At 35.9% G+C, this 17,980-nt stretch overlaps 2 protein-coding genes across 2 annotated transcripts; one reads left to right on the top strand and one right to left on the bottom strand.

Annotated features, from left to right (window-relative positions):
- LOC116136226 (protein SHORT HYPOCOTYL IN WHITE LIGHT 1-like) lies at positions 1–2,953 on the top strand. The gene is made up of 4 exons (XM_031421948.1): positions 1–170; positions 260–478; positions 840–905; positions 2,534–2,953. Exons 1-4 carry the CDS (start codon positions 24–26, stop codon positions 2,663–2,665), a joined length of 564 nt encoding a protein of 187 aa, XP_031277808.1. The 5' UTR covers positions 1–23; the 3' UTR covers positions 2,666–2,953.
- Positions 2,954–3,548: 595 nt separating this feature from the next.
- Positions 3,549–6,408, bottom strand: LOC116136228 (transcription factor BHLH089-like). The gene is made up of 6 exons (XM_031421950.1): positions 5,730–6,408; positions 5,205–5,399; positions 5,017–5,082; positions 4,700–4,768; positions 4,529–4,600; positions 3,549–3,674 (listed from the first exon to the last, which is right to left on the bottom strand). Exons 1-6 carry the CDS (start codon positions 6,018–6,020, stop codon positions 3,549–3,551), a joined length of 819 nt encoding a protein of 272 aa, XP_031277810.1. The 5' UTR covers positions 6,021–6,408.
- Between the last annotated feature and the right edge of the window lie 11,572 nt (positions 6,409–17,980).

Genomic DNA, 17,980 nt, shown 5'->3' with positions numbered 1-17,980 from the left:
CAGCTGAGTTCTGGTTTTGGAAAATGGCAAGAGCCACAACCTTATCACCACCATGCGTCATCGCTCGTCCACCTTGCAAGCTTCGTCACTCTTCACTCCCGCCTCCACTAAATCTCCCCTTCCACAATTACCATAAAATCCTCAGACTCTCCATTATTTGCCATGGCCAGGTCTCCGTCCTTTTAAGTTTTATCTTCTCATTTATTGATAGTAAACTGGCTTAGTGCACTTCTAACATTGCACATGTTGTCATCATCAGTTGGATGGTTCAGCTGTTGGAGAGGCTCATGACATCGATGATGAAGCTATTTTCGACGATTTAATGGTGGATGATGACATTACTATTGATGATGAAGATGACACCGAGAGCAGTGTTGATTTGTTGATCAGATTCTTACAAACCATGTTCAAGAAACTCTCAAAGCGGGCCAAGAAAGCCTCTCTTTCCATCTTGCCCACCGGTATATCTTCCCAGCTGGTATAAATTTCTCACCTTTCACATTATTTTTAACGCCATTGAATTTGTAAATGCTATATCGACCCTGACACTGAAAATTTAAAAAAAAAAAAAAAAAAAAAAAAAAAAAAAAAAAAAGCACCCTGGATTGCCTTCTTAGAATTAATTTCTGGTAAGTTGTTTGTAGGGAGGCTTTCTATGAGGAATCGGAGATGTTTATTGCTAATTTCAGTACAATTAGTTTACTGTTTACTCACATGTTAATGAGGCTGGATTTTTTGTGACAAGGTTATTGTGTTAGTTGTTTAGTTGTAGCAGCCTGAAAGTTGCTCCTTATTTGACTCTTGATTTTTTATTTTCTGATGGGGTATGCACTATGCAGGTGTCTTTTGCTGTTGATGGGATTTTACTCTTAGCTATACTTTCCATCCTCAAAGCGCTTCTTGAGGTATTTAGCTTTGTCATTGCCAATTCTAGACTAGTTCTAATGCCTTCACTGTTTCAAGTAGTACTGTAAGGATTATTTTAGAATTAGGATAATTATGTGAAGTCTTTTATTATTATCTTTTATAATTATGTTAAGTCTTTTATAATTATCTTTGATAATTATGCTGTTATCTTGTTAGGATAGAATTAGGATTATCTTATTATCATTTTATAATTATGATAGAATATCTTATTAGATTTTAATTAGGTAATTAAAGTTTTTTAGGAGTCATTTAGAGTCAAGTGTAAGGCTATATAATAGCATAAATCTAGATCGTGATTAAGAATATTGTCAATTAATCTCTTCGTCTCTTGTTCTTGGAGGTCTCTGTTCCTCATATAAACAGATCTTATCCTAAACCCTATCATTGGTGCTCTCGTTCCCTTTCCATAGCAGACACTTCTTGGCTTTGGAAGAACTTGTCTCTCAACATAGGGCCAGACTGGAGCCTCAAGAGGCCAAACTTGATTCCCTAGAGAGTCTTTTGACGACTATTACACTAAAACTAACTGCCACTAATGCCAAGCTAGAACAATGACGACAAAAAAAAGAGCTCATGGGGTACAGTGATGCGAGTGGCAATGGCACTCTCCCGCCCAACCCAAGTTCGCATTCTTCTAGTTCTACGCCACCTTTTAAGCCTTTCCGATTAGAGGTGCCCCACTTTGATGGCGTGGATCCGCAACTCATGACCTTCTCATCGGAACTGAAGGTCATTTCCCAAGTGGGCCCCACCAAGCATTTTGCTGATTATGTCGCAATTGTCGCTGACCACTAGTCTACTGTTGACCTTCCCTTGGTCCCTCTGGGTCATAATAACAACAATCCTCTACCACTATTGCCAGCCTTCACCAAGCCTCCCATGCGTTCTGATCTCTCTCTGATGTCACTACCTAGCATCGTGTTGGCTCACAACAAAGGAACAAGCGACTTCTTTACCGTGCTGATTTTTGACCCCGGTGGTGGAACTTTCGTCGTCTCTTTATTGCCTTGGAACTCATTTGCGCCTATGATTTCTTATGGTGCAATATCTTGCAACCTTGAGGACAAGGTTGAACCAAAAGGGAAGGCAATGTTAGGATCATTTTAGAATTAGGATTATTATGTTAAGTATTTTATTATTATCTTTTATAATTATGTTAAGACTTTTACAATTATCTTTGATAATTATGCTATTATCTTATTAAGATAGAACTAAGATTATCTTATTATCATTTTATAATTACGATAGAATATCTTATTAGATTTTAATTAGTTAATTAGAGTTCTTTTAGGAGTCGAAGTATAAGACTATATAATAGCATAAATCTAGATTGTGATTATCAATGAAGAATTTTGTCAATTAATATCTTTGTCTCTTGTTCTTGGAGGTCTCTCTTCCATTTATAAACAGATCTTATCCTAAACCCTATCACGTACACTATTAATATTGTGTATGCTTTTGAGAGAATCGTAACTTGATTGCAAAATCCATTTTCGAGCTTGTAGACTTGACAGTGGACACTAGTTCCCCGGATACAATTATTTGTAAGTTTTTCTTTTAGCAGCAAAATTTGGTTCTAACAGGAGACGTGCCAATGTTTCTACAGGTAGTCTGCACACTTGGAGCCACTGTTTTTGTGGGGATCCTTCTCTTACGTGTTGTCTGGGCAGCCAGTTCCTATCTTCAGTCAAATGGAAGCGGTTTTAACCAGGGTGGAAACTCCTTTCGTGCCACATAGCCAACTATTAACACAGTTCTTATATTAATTAGAGCGCTAGCTCTTCTAGATTTCTTCAGAGTACCACGTGATTGTTCCGAAAAGAACTGAATATGGGATTGTTGATTCAAATTCGTGAGAAGCAATTATAATGTTTGATCAAACTGCATTATAGCTCAATATTGAATTGATGTTATGACAGAATGTGCGTGACTATTCTATCCCTGGGAATGTAGATAACTGAAACAGACGAATACTGAGGAATTGCTACAAAAATGGGTCAGCACCTTGTTAACGTTTATGCAAAAATGAAGCAACTCAATTATATTTTATTCATATTCAAAATGACCATGATTATCACATATTGCAAGTTATTACATAAAAATGATCAAAGTACTATTGAAGTTCAAGCATAGTCCATACTAAACACTATACGAAGGAGAACGTAAACATTGTCGACTCCAAGAAAAATTCCAGAAAACATAGCACCAAAATGGCTAATTTATTGATACACCTTCAGCTTCATAACAAACCCAATGTTAAAATTTAATGTAAGCATCAGACATTCTGAATATGCAAACATTCTTTTACAAGACAATGATTGTTCTCCGAAATTCTGTTCAGGTATTGGTACAACTTAAAGCCTAGTATGAGATATATGGAGTAAAGAATTCAGCTTCCAACACACAAACAAATGAAGATGTCGAGATATTAACTTTCTTTACTAACCTGAGAAGACTTTAGGCATCAATCATGTGCTCCATGCTTGATGTTGAAACTGGGATTTGAATTCTCTTGATTTAGTATAATGGTGTATAATTTTTAACAGCAACTGAAGGAGGATGCGCTGCCATCTAATGCTTTTATTATTAATTGATGAGGAATTTTTTTTTTTTTTTTTTTTCTAAGTCATTCTTTCAAAACCGCCAACCTGCATGTGCAACCACTCTGGTGATGTACCACGGTCGAAATCCCTTGAAGCTTGAGAACCAAATGGAATGCCAGCAGTATCAAATTCTTGTTGACCAAACTGAAAAGCCAAATTGGTTTGTTAAAAAAACCATTAGCCATAAGAAATATAATCATCCACAACAAACGTAACTATATGATAAATAAGTGATCAACATAAAAAAATGCTTTACAAAAATTTAGTAGTATCTCATTTAAGTGGAAAAAAACAATGAAAAGATCCTAAAGAATTTCCAAACTAGCAAAAGAATAAGGAAACAAGCTCATCAGATCCATCCGGGTGAAATTCATGTAGAAATGCAAATATATATTTTGTCTTTGCTGCTTTAATCCTTAACGGAAAAAGGGGGAAAAAAAATTAAAGAATAAGATACATATATTCGGTACACAAAACCTTCCCCAGAAACACGATTCATCAAAAAAGTAAACAGTTAGTTTATTATCCCAACTACCAATTGGAAAATGAAACCATTAAATTGAAGGCAAGAAGTCATGTGTATGCAGAGAAGCAGAAATAATAGCCATGGAAGGTGGGTGTAGGAATCTAAATAAGGTTCAAGAGAATAAAATTGTGGTCCCGGTATTTCAACAGACATTATTGCAATCCAAATACAGCTCACCTTGTTAAAACACGTTATCATGCATAGTTTTTCTTACTAAGAACATAACAAATCTCCCATCTCCTATAATGAATTCATACTGAGATTGTTTCTGAAGTATACTTCATTACTTTAATTTAGGACTCTCACAGAAGTCCATCCATCAAATGAGCAGGATGATACAGATGTTAAGAGGTTTGTGGTATGTGTTCTAATATAATATGAACCATCCTTGTAAGGTTAAAAAGGAAGTGCAGTACAAATAGCATGTAAACCAGAACTGGCTCCAACAAGGATTCAAAACATTAGGACTTACATCTTTAGGAGGAAATACCTCAATACCAGGGGTCACTCTCGAATTGACTGCTTCAAGCTTCATTGACAGAAACTGCAATTTCCAGTAAATTGGTTTGGCTCAAGTTCAAAACCAATAGAAAAAATATCCAATCAAAATGTAAAGCCATATTCAGAAGTAAGGATTTCACACCTCAACCTGCCGCTGTAGCGACTGGATGTAATTAATTATCTCATCAAGGACCAATGCTTTGCCAATAACCTGTATTCGAAAAACTTTCTTAAAAAACAGTTGTGTAAACAAACCATGCTACACAGAAACTGCAGAGAAATCTTAACGCTACTAGTTTATGACATATGCTAATGAGTGCCAACTATGTCAGTCTAGTAATCCATTAATCAAGAAGTGAAGATGGGAGTAGAACTATATGCAGTTGATCTAACGCAAAATATAACTGCACAAACTGCGCATACTTGACTACCAAACTTTATGAACAATCAAATGCTTACCTTGTTACAACCAGGGACCAGATCCTGTAGAATTCTCATCCTTTCACTTATCTTTTCTCTTCTAGCCTATCAATCAAATGGTTCAAATAGTGAAAACACATTCAATAGCACTATAACTTTTTATTCAAACACAAAGTTTTGTCATGGGTTTGGAATACAATTGAGTTTAATAGGATTGAGAAAATTACTCTTTCTGCTAGACTATGGCTATCAGTAGCTTGGCCCCTTCTTGCTCGAACGTGGATATAATCTTGTTTAGGTGGCTCTGCTGGTTGACCATTTTGTTCCACAGGCTTGCCTGAACTGGGTTCGGCATTAGTTTTTGAATTCTGATTGTCATCTCTATTTCCAGATGTTTTAATCCGTTTTCCATCAGAATCATTCTGAAACATAAGAATTTGCCATGTAACCATCATAATTTCACTATCAAATTTCTATATACCAACCCTATATAAATACCATAAATCAGAAAATTAGACGAAGTAGAGGCACAAATCAAGTGACTCCGTTGGCCATTCCAGACCAATTCTAATAATCATTTATTTATTATTAAGCTAGCTCAACATTCCCCTGCAGATTCTGTATCATGTAACAAGATAAAAGAAAATTCCACTTAATAAGAATTTAGATTATAAGAACCAACCATCCAAATTAACATCAAAATAACATTAGAAAATGAATAAACAATCAAACGAACAAATAAATTAATATACCACTCCATTGCCATTGCCACTGCTTGTTGATACAACCTTGGCTGACTCATCCTCTACCTCACACCGCTTCCTTGAACCATTCCCATGAGCTACTTTACGCTCCAAACTCACCGGATCATCACCAGAAATTTCTCGATTAGTCACAAATTGACTTAAATTCTGCCCATACTGAACTCCCCTCAGTCCCAACGCACCTCCAGATTCGTTCGCATTACCACTTCCATGAACCTGAAATGGCCAGATCTCTGCAAAGTTGTACGAACCCTCATTCATCATTGCTGGCGGATCCATCGTTAAAGATTCACACTACCCAAACTACCAACTCAACTTCCCTTCAAAAGGGTCTTAACATTTGTCCACAAAGATTCCAAGTAAAAATACGACCTTTGATTCAAAAGCTTACAACTTGCAAAATACTTGTCACTATTCTTTAAATGGGTAAGTTTGGTTCTAACTTTCGAGTGGCTTTGCAAAGAGAGAAAAGAAAGAACATATTTTTTTTCTTTAATATAAGCTTTAGCAATGGATAGATAAGAGAGCAAGTCTAAAGAAAGAAAGGTGTTTGTGTGATCTCCATAGACAGTGGAGATTGGTGCGCACTGTGTTGGCTTAAACTTCCTTTTTTCTCTTTGCAGTACCACCCAACTTGAAGAGTCTTGCAAGAGAGAGAGAGAGAGAGAGAGAGAGAGAAAGAGAGACAGGGACACCTCGAGAGTTGCAAACTAAGTCACTTCCAGTGAGGTTTTCTCGTGGGGTCCAAACTTATTTACATCTCTGTCACGTGCACATTAACTCCAATTCTTCACCGTAGGATAAGATTACTTTTTGATCAAAAACAAAGCATCAGTCATCAACGGTTGGTGAATAAGATGGAGGGTGGACCACGTAGTCGACAGGGAAGGTGGAGGAGCAGCTCCCGATGGGGTCACCGATCGCGTACCTTAGCTAGCGCAAGTACATGTACAATGTACAACATTGAAAGGTGGGGTTTTTGGTGATTAACTCAAATGTGATTAGTGCTTAGTGATTGCTAATAAAGTTCCAACATAAATAGATTTTCATAATCATTGTTGTGATTATGATATCTGGTTTAGGTAGTTAGTGTAATGAAACCCCAAAGTGGTCTATTTATTGTAAAAGCTATCGATGATGATGCTTTTGTCTATAGTTTTCTGCCTTCTTAATTGGTTCTTAATCTAAGCTTCCATGCAAAATCAAATATTAGCCATGCTTTTTTTTTTTTTGGTTAACTAGGATGTCCAAACTAATTTGAATATACTTTTAACTAATTTTCGAAATCTATTAAATATTTTACAAATCCAAAATAAGTTACAATATTATTGTGATAGATGATCACAATATTTAAATCAAAAAATTCAAAGAAGAGAGTAAACATTTTTATCGCTACGTGAATGGGTTTAGCTATACATTTTCCATGGGTCAACAATTTATTAAAATAGTTAATGTTGATCCAATCTTTAAAACGAAACAACTGTAAAATATAACCAAATCTGTAGCATTTACTGAACATAAACTATCCTTGTTGGAATAGATATACATTATACAACTACACAAGTTTTTCATACAAAAGTCAATTAAAGCCGGTGACAATGACTCTGCTAGAAATATATAAGGTCAAATTCAAACTAAACTATTTGCCAATCAAGATCTAAAGTGGTTCCTACAGTGGAAATTCAATATGAAATCAAGAAAATTGTCCTATTGCATANAAGAACATATTTTTTTTCTTTAATATAAGCTTTAGCAATGGATAGATAAGAGAGCAAGTCTAAAGAAAGAAAGGTGTTTGTGTGATCTCCATAGACAGTGGAGATTGGTGCGCACTGTGTTGGCTTAAACTTCCTTTTTTCTCTTTGCAGTACCACCCAACTTGAAGAGTCTTGCAAGAGAGAGAGAGAGAGAGAGAGAGAGAGAAAGAGAGACAGGGACACCTCGAGAGTTGCAAACTAAGTCACTTCCAGTGAGGTTTTCTCGTGGGGTCCAAACTTATTTACATCTCTGTCACGTGCACATTAACTCCAATTCTTCACCGTAGGATAAGATTACTTTTTGATCAAAAACAAAGCATCAGTCATCAACGGTTGGTGAATAAGATGGAGGGTGGACCACGTAGTCGACAGGGAAGGTGGAGGAGCAGCTCCCGATGGGGTCACCGATCGCGTACCTTAGCTAGCGCAAGTACATGTACAATGTACAACATTGAAAGGTGGGGTTTTTGGTGATTAACTCAAATGTGATTAGTGCTTAGTGATTGCTAATAAAGTTCCAACATAAATAGATTTTCATAATCATTGTTGTGATTATGATATCTGGTTTAGGTAGTTAGTGTAATGAAACCCCAAAGTGGTCTATTTATTGTAAAAGCTATCGATGATGATGCTTTTGTCTATAGTTTTCTGCCTTCTTAATTGGTTCTTAATCTAAGCTTCCATGCAAAATCAAATATTAGCCATGCTTTTTTTTTTTTTGGTTAACTAGGATGTCCAAACTAATTTGAATATACTTTTAACTAATTTTCGAAATCTATTAAATATTTTACAAATCCAAAATAAGTTACAATATTATTGTGATAGATGATCACAATATTTAAATCAAAAAATTCAAAGAAGAGAGTAAACATTTTTATCGCTACGTGAATGGGTTTAGCTATACATTTTCCATGGGTCAACAATTTATTAAAATAGTTAATGTTGATCCAATCTTTAAAACGAAACAACTGTAAAATATAACCAAATCTGTAGCATTTACTGAACATAAACTATCCTTGTTGGAATAGATATACATTATACAACTACACAAGTTTTTCATACAAAAGTCAATTAAAGCCGGTGACAATGACTCTGCTAGAAATATATAAGGTCAAATTCAAACTAAACTATTTGCCAATCAAGATCTAAAGTGGTTCCTACAGTGGAAATTCAATATGAAATCAAGAAAATTGTCCTATTGCATATAACCAAGAAAGTAAAAAAAAATCAAAACCATTATACAAAAACTAAAGTATTACATAACTAGGAAAGAACCTAGAGATACTGTTTGTGATTTGCCATTAAACACCAGAATTGGTAATTCTACATGTCTTTAAAACTGGGAATCAGATGGTGTATCCAGCACGAGATTAAATGCTTGCCAGCAGTGTTCGATATGATTGATGACTTTATATTTTCTCACGTGTATGAAAGGGCTAAGCAGCTAGCTAGAAAGCATATTGATTTTCCTCTTTGCTTATATCACCTTTGAAATTGGTCAGGAATGGATACAGCCGTCTGCATCACTGGCTCCGGCTGCATATTCTAATCAGATAAAACTTTCAGATTATAAATTAATGATATTAATTGGGGTCTTCACTGGTAATTAACAAAACTTGAATTCACACATTCAAACTTTTCTTTTTTCTACAGATATGTGTTCACATCCTTCTCCTCTTAAGAGCACTTCAACCTCCCCTAATGGGGCTGACCTACTTTGGTGCCATTGATAAATGCAAGTAGTCTCTTATCAAAGTGGTTGATGTGAATAGAACAATGATTTCTGCACCGGTGGTGCCAAACCTTGCCATTTCAATATCTTATTTAGTTGGGCAAAGATATAAAACTCCAAAAGAACAGTTTTATCCTTCCTTAAAATGATGTCAGAAAATCCAATCAACAGTGCAGACAATTTATTTCCATCACGTTTTGTTATCAATTTCAAGCTCGTGTTGTGCCTAATCCAAATGGATAAAAATGGTAATAATCGAAGCAAGTGGAGGTTTATTAGCCGTGTGCTTGGTGCCAAATTCCCATTTTAAGATAATGGGTGTGGTTTAGGCATTTGGCAACTTTGATTCTTGTAAAAACCACATGTGGGAAATGCATAACTTGTGGGCGTTTCATTGTAGAAATTTAATTTAACATAACATGTCATGTGCCAAATTTATTGCTATCAATAGTAATAAGTCCAACCTGTCCAGGATTGAAGTTGGGTTGGTTTCAGAATTTTTTTTTTTTTTTTTTGGGTAAGTGAGTTGGTTTCAGAATGTTGCTAGCTATTCTGCAATTGCAGTATTGGTTGCCAGTAAACACAGATGCTTGTGTTGAGAAAATTGTGAGAAAAAAAGATGCCAGTAAGTTGAGCATTGATTGATGGGGTTGCAATTGGTACATTCCACTGGTATTTTTTTTGTGCCTTTTAAGGTACTGTTTGGATAGGTTTTGTAGTAAATGCTCTTCAACAAACGCTTTTTTTTTTTTTTCTAAAAAGCTATTGCTTCTCTAGAACTATCATATAGTTAAATATCAAGTTCAGTTGACCTTAAACCAAAGACTTATGGCAACAGAACGACTAGATCAGCAAATCCATAGGTGAAATAATCTTCTGATTGACACAACAAAGAGCTACCTAATTAACTGTTAATGATCCCCATGAACCCACCGAAAAATAAATCATAATTCAGCTGTAAAAGATTCAATGAGATGATGATTCACAAAAATTATTTGAATGAATGAATGTTAACTGGGTTAACCTGAAGGCCATGCACCTCATGAATGAAGTAAATCAAAATATGATCCAATTAACCACAAAGCATGGTTGCTTTTGTTTATTAGCTTTTAAGATCGTAAACTTAAGTTGCTGAGATCTTCAATGATGAACAAGTTAATTAGTTAGGTGTCTCTGACAAAACAACTGTCAAGTTTTACAAGAGCTACCTATCCATTTATGTCAAGTAAATAGTTTAACTTAGGTGGATCGATATGAATGAAGATAGAGGCCATGAAAGAATGAAATGACAACTGGGTAGACAATGCTGCCAACTGCAATGATGAAGAAGAAGATGAAATGGGACAGTAATGGGATGTAAGCTCAGCTGGAGGCAGTTTATAGGCAACCATGACCCACAACCTGACTTATTGGAAGACATAGCCCCATTGAATGGACCCTCAAAAACCTAATTTTTTGAAGATTGGGATGTCCTTTTAGAGTCTTATAAATCAGAATTCTGGATACTTCAATTATTATATTGTTGAACCTGATCTATCACCCAGGCTGATTGGAAAATATTGACAGATATACCTTGCTCGACTGGCTGAAATCTAAGGACACTTGATGAATGGAAAAGGTAAACACTAAGATAAGATTTCAGAACAGGACTTCTGAATTATTGCCTTTTTGAACATTAACTTGGAAAAATCTTAAACTGGTTGTTTTATTTAATTAAATTTGATATTTTCATAAGGGCAATGTGGCCTCTTGAATTTGATTGCAGAAATAAATGATATTGGTGTGGTATTGACGTAGTCAGAAGTCATGATTTCTTAATTGAAGAAGAGCCCTACACTAAATAATAATTATAAGAATTCCTACCAAATTAGTTCTTTCAACATTTTCATTCAAGTGGTTTATTGACTATCCTTTAATTCTCCATTGTTTAACTCAAACTAAACATTATTGGTTACCAGAATTTTAAGCAATTGGTTTCCTCACCAAATGTTCGTAAGTGTTGAGTGAAGCTTTAAAACAAATCTGCCTATACGCTGCTGTTTTGAAGACCATTCAAGTATTGATCTCAACCATTGATTTCAGTCTGATCTAATGATCCTCAGCAGTCCAGCAAGTCAAACTATAAAACAAGAGAAGATTGACAGATTTGAACAGTGCATTTCATTCCTCTTTCGCAATAACATTGCTTTGCTAGGGTTCTTCATTTGGGTTTTTTCAAATGTTGTAATCAGGTCACAATCTTTGTAATTGTGGGTAGAAGAATAGGGTTTCTTCGGGGTAGAGTGGCTAGGTTCAAGTTCTCTCTAGGATTTACGATTACGACTTGATTTGAAGGATTATTGTGATGAGAAATTCAAGTATTGAGTGAGTTGGTTTGTAATCTTGTACATTCCTGATCCTTATAGTGCAACGAGCCCCAAATTACTTGGAGCTCAACGTGGATGGAGCTTATTCCATTGGAATAAGTGAACCATGGTAAAAATCTTTCTGTTCTTGAATTCTTTCCTGTTTGATTCGTGTGTTGTGTGCATTGGTGTGTTTGATAGTGGAATAAGTTAGGATTGAGTTTGATTTAAACCCAACAGTGGTATTAGAGCTCAAATTAGGGTTTTTTCTGGTTTGTCTTGGTTGTTCTTGAAACCTAGGGTTTATACAAATGGGGGGTTTCTTGATAATCCGTCAAATTGGTATCTTAGGGCTTGAAAAACCCTAGATTATCCTGTCAATTTCTTGGAATTGGTCCGAATTCAATCCTAAACTTTTTAGGCTTTCCTGTGTCGACCCTAAATCCAAACACTAATCCTACACTATGACTACTACACGAGTTGAAATCACCCAATTCGATGGGAAAATTAATTTCAATAGTTGGAAGAAAAAGATGAAGGCCTTATTATCAATAATAATGTAGCTCTTGCTATGGAGAAAGATACAACCAAATGGTCAGAGGAGAAACTGAAAAAGAAAGCAGAGGTGGACGAGGAGGCGTACAACCTGATTATAATGAACATCTGCGACAGTGTCTTGAGAAAGGTAGACGGTTTTGAAACTCCGATTGTTGTCTGGGGTAAACTCAAATCCCTTTATGCTTTACAGTCTGCTCCTAACTTGGCTTCCTTAAAAGGTGTTCTATTTTCATATAAAATGGATAGCTTTAGGACTACTAATGAAAACCTTGACAAGTTCTTGAAAATGACCTAAGTGTTGAAGGGTATAGATCAAGAACTCGGGGACTCTAGTTTAGCCATGATCTTGCTAAACTCTTTGACCAAAGAGTACCAAGTTGTAAAGAATGCCCTTCAATATACTAGTACTAGTCCAAGCTTAGATCTAATCGTCTCATGAATAAAAGCCAGAGAATTAAAGCTTAAGGTACAAAGAAGAACAGACAATAATTTTTTGTTAAGGGAAAAGGAGAATTAAACCAGCTAGGCAATGCTGCCCAGTCTGATAATGGCCCTAAGAACAAGAAAAGAGGAAGACAAACCGTAAAACCAAGGGATAAACTAGGAAGTGTTTCTTCTATAATAAAACTGGCCATTTAAAAAGGAATTGCTATGCTTGGCTTAAAAAACAGAAACAGGGGAACACTGAAAGCAACCTAGCAACCTCTAAGTCTAATATTGAAGAATATGAAGTTTTAACTAGATCCAAAACTGCTAATATAAATGATTGGGTAATGGATTCAGGGTGCTCATTTTATATGAGCCCCAATAAAGAATGGTTTCAGGACTTTGAGGAGAATAGGTTAGAAACAATGTATATGGGTAATAACAATGCATGTAAAGTCCAGGGAATAGGTAATATAACCCTAAGACTAGACACTGGTAAAACTATCAAGCTAACTAAGGTAAGGTGCATTCCAGATTTAAAAAGAAACCTAATTTCATTAGGTACTTTAGATGAATTTGGGTGCTGTTACAAAGCTGAAAATGGGTGCCTTAACTTTTATAAAAATAACAGTGTACTACTTAAGGGTGTAAAAAGAAATAGACTTTATATCCTGTGTGGAAGTTACTGCTCTGATTGTTTAAATTCTGCATTGTTTTCTACTAACTCGAATGCTACAGAGAAATGGCACCTAAGGCTAGGCCATATGAGCCAGAAAGGCCTTGACATCCTGCACAAACAGGGCCTATTTGGTAAGGATCCTATTGAATCTCTTAAGCTAGCTCTGATCGTGATATGATTTTTGTCGTTATGCTAGATAAAGAGGATGTATTGGTGTAGGAATGGATAGAGAGGGAATCTATCAATAATAAGGTTTGGAACCCTATTTCTATCTATTGATGAGACAACTATCTATTATTGATCCATCAGAAAGAAATTGATATTATTTGATGGAGTCTACATCATACGTAGAGCGCCCAAGCACTTTCTCATTCGTATTCTAACGAATTCTAAGGGACTCTTTCATATTGCACCGATGTTGGAAAAGATTGTACTCTTCCCTCCCGAGACAAGGCGAATTAAGCTATTTTTTTTTTTTTTCGAAAAGTCTCAACGTCTTCACTCTGCGAAACGTCCAGTAGTCTCTGACTTGGTATGGGGCAGATCGCCCTTCACTCATCAATTCCTCAAAGTCTGAAACCCCAAACTCCAACGGATCAACAGACGATTTGGGGACAGAACCTGACTCGGGGACAACGGAACAAGTGGGCCTCTTTTACTTATCTTCACCTTAATGTTGGTGAATCAACTAAAACTGCCTTCACCTCCGTCCTTGCTGTGAGATATTTTCAGGGTTTGCTTACTGCCCCTTCTCGGCCTCCACTTGATAATGCCAATGCAAGGTTTCCATAAAATCAAGAGTTAGGGGGGAAGCCTTCTCCCTCTCGGGCTAAAAAGTAAAGATAGCCCTTGCCATCTAATATATGTCACATTGGATTTGCTAGTATTCCTACCTGGGTATAGGGAACACTCTGCCAAATTCCATGGATCTCTATTTCGTTTAAATAATCATCCAATGTTTGCAAAAGCAGCAACCTCCTTGAGTGTAGAAAGAGTATTCGCGGATATCCTTGATTCGATAAATGATCTGATCTGGATCATAACCATATTCCTGACTAATCCATAACTATATAAATACGACTTGGAAGCCCTCGCTGGTCCAGACATACATTATGAACACAAGCTGAGTTTCCAAAGGGAACTCACCTAGCGGCCAATTGTTTGGAGTATTTGCATGCTAACATGTGGGGGCCTGAGAGGGTAAAATCACATGGGGGCAATAGCTATTTTCTATCCATATTAGATGACTATAGTAGGAATGTATGGGTATTCCTACTTAGGACTAAAGATGAAGCCTTGAGTAAGTTTAAGAGTTAGAAGGTACTTGTTGAGAACCAAACTGACAAAAAGGTTAAAACCCTTAGAACTAACAATGGATTAGAGTTTTGCAACCTAGAATTTGACAGCTATTGCACTGAACAAGGTATCCTAAGACATAAAACTATTAGGAAAACCCCTTAGCAGAATGGGGTTGCTGAGAGGATGAATAGGACCCTTTTAGAGAATGTTAGATGTTTGCTCTTTACCTCCAGCCTACCAAAATCCTTTTGGGGGGAAGCCCTTAACCCTGTTGCCTACCTTATTAATAGAAGCCCTTCAAGTGCTATCAACTTCATGTGCCCTGAGGAAAAATAGACTAATAGGAAACCTAACCTAGGACACTTATGGACCTTTGGATGTGTTGCATATGTACACATCAGTGAAGGGAAGTTAGAGCCTAGGTCCCTTAGGTGTGTTTCTTAGGCTACCAAGAGGGAACCAAAGGGTATAGAGTTTGGGAAAGAAGTGCTTCTAGGGTTAGGATAATAATAATCAGTATGGATGTGACATGCAATGAGAATGTATTTCTTTGCAAAATTGTTAACTCTGATGTAGGTATAACCAGTAGCCATCTTATGAGTCAGGATCAACCTGAGAAAGTTCAAATTAAGGTGGAGCCTCCTACACCTCAACTTGACCTGTAGCAGATGGATGTTGGAACAGATGCAACAGGCTTAGACCTTGATGTGGAAGAGGAACCTGTTATAGAAACTGATGAACTTCATCCTGATCCCTTAGCACAATACCAGCTGGTTAAAGATAGAAGTAGGAGAGAGATCAGGCCACTAACAAGATACTCTTATGCTAATCTTATCTACACAACCTTAGTGGCTGGGGCACAAGTGCAGAGGATAGAACCAAACTACTATGAAGAAGCAGTCAAATCCAAAGACAGAGAAAAATGGCAAGCTATAATGGAGGAAGAGATGTTATCCTTAAAGGTGAATGGAACTTGGTCTTGTTAGGAAACGATCAAGTTATGGCAGCAGAAAACAAAATTTATATGTAACATAGATCGTTTCTTAGAACCAAGATCAAGGCACAAATTTTTAGTTTATACATTAAAATTAGAATCTGCAGAAAAATCAGTTTAGAGTTAAGAAATCATACGCACGTTTGGAGGCTCCTTCAACTTATCTCTAAATGAGTTTCGCTACCGATCCAAGGGTAGGATCGAACCACCGATAGTCCATACGAAGATAACCTCAAGGAACTAAAGATGGATTTGCTAGATCCTTTTTAGTCTTATGAACTAAGAACTAAATCAAAAATATTTTGATTCAACAACAAAAGCAATCTGGCATGGGAGGAGAGAAAGGGGGTTGGAATTTTTAATCTTAATGATTGAATGAAAAATGTTATATAGTTTCACAAAAATTCTGCACTTATATAGTGCACACAATGCCTTATTCCCTCATGGAATAGGCTTGGGCACCAACCTAAACAACCCCTATGTCCAAACAGCCCCATTTACATATTTTAATTATTATTATTATTTCAATTCAATTCAATTAATATATATATTAACATTTGACAATAACAATAATTCATTTAAATATATGAGAACACTTATTTAAATATAATCTCACTTATTTAATTTTTAATATCAAATTAAATAAAGGCTACGACCTCAGCAAATTTAATTGCATTATGAGATTAACAAAATACCATTTTTCCTAAAAAAACGAAAACGCATTTCTTATATACTGGTTCTTAAATTATCTTTTATGTGTGTGACCCGTAAGCTCCTTATCATACCAGTAGTGTATAGTATCGCGATTAACACCAATTACTCGTCTCACTATACACAGACCAAGATTGGCCCATAGCAAGGCATCATGGCCACCCGATAGATTCGGATTCAGCGAAGCAGCAACTTGTTAACGATATGATTACCGTACAAACCAATCCTTTCATCATTTGTTATCTCAACGAGACCGAGGCATAGAAATAGTATCAACCTCAATTACTCCCGATATATGTGTATTCAGTTACTGAACCAATGACCGGAATAATAATCTAGACAGAGCAACAACTCAATCCCACTATGGCCACAGTTTTAGTGTCATCACCATTTTCTGAATGGTGCCGTGAGATAACTTCTCCCATACCCAGGAGTGATGAATCCTCTGTCGATCCACCATAGCCTTGATACACTCCTTGATGTAGCTAATCACTACCGTATTGATATCTCTAAATAGAACTGCGTTAGGCTAGTGTCAAACTGCACAAATCGGTGCACAAGGCGCTCCAGTGATCTCAAGTCTAAGGATCACATACATCACCATTCGTTAGAGGATTTGTTCCATAGACACTGGGGTTACCATTCAAATGGAATCCTCTGGTGGGTTAGTCTAGTGAACTTGCCTATAGCAAGCACCCATAGGGCTGTTCAAATCCGGATATCCAATCCGAATGGCTTTATTTCTGATCCGATCCGGATTTTCGGATCAGGATATATCCTAATCTGTATCTAATCCGAAATATGTGGATATCCGGTTTTTCGGATATCCAATTTTTCGGATCGGATAACTGGATATCTGAAATCTATCCAAATTTTTGAAAATTCTTATTAAAAATTTAAAATCAAATAATTCTTTTAATAAAATTGAAATACAATGCATGATTATCAACAAATTAATCCACAAGTTGTTTAATGCCAACTTAACACATAATCTATTACCCAAATTACAATTACAAATTTAATAAAAAGACAAACAAAATAGCCAACTTAATACTAATACATTTTTTTATCTTCAGGCCAACTTCATCACACCGACTTCACTCTTTTTCCTTCCTGAACTGAAGTGCGAGCAGGGTTCCTCATTCTCAAGTTAAAGCTACCTGCAATTTACAAAATACAAACTTTAAGTTTAGAAATTTATGCTTCTTTAATTATTCAACCCTAAAATTTAATTCAACCTACTAATATATAAAGACAACATTATGTTAGCAACCTCTAAAATGTCCAACCAATTTTAATGGATCCAAAACAACAAGTATACAACCAACAAAGTTATACTCATAAATTAAAACACTTCTATTTTTCCAATCAAACAAACCAGCCCCACCAATTGGCTGGATTTTCCCACTTCAACAATCAACACATTACATAATACAACATCAAATAACCAGAAGGCAATCAACAACATTAACATAACAACATTTTTTATCCAACATATATAATTAAATTATTTGAACCACAAAATTAATCATAAAATTCATCAAATTTCCCACGAAAAGTACAAGCTTTAACTTAATCCCTCTATTATCAAAGATAATTTGACTCAAATGAACATTCGCACAAATAAGAATTCCCACTTCAAATCAAACCATAAACTCATAAATATTTCAAAATGTAAATAACTAAGGAAATTGAATTCAAAAATTGAACACAACAATTCAGCTGTATCTTAATTTAT

Source organism: Pistacia vera, unplaced genomic scaffold (assembly GCF_008641045.1).
Source record: "Pistacia vera cultivar Batoury unplaced genomic scaffold, PisVer_v2 Contig31, whole genome shotgun sequence".
Classification (NCBI taxonomy): Eukaryota; Viridiplantae; Streptophyta; class Magnoliopsida; order Sapindales; family Anacardiaceae; genus Pistacia; species Pistacia vera.
The sequence above is the reverse complement of the archived record's forward strand: the minus strand, read 5'-3'. Positions and strand labels throughout refer to the sequence as shown.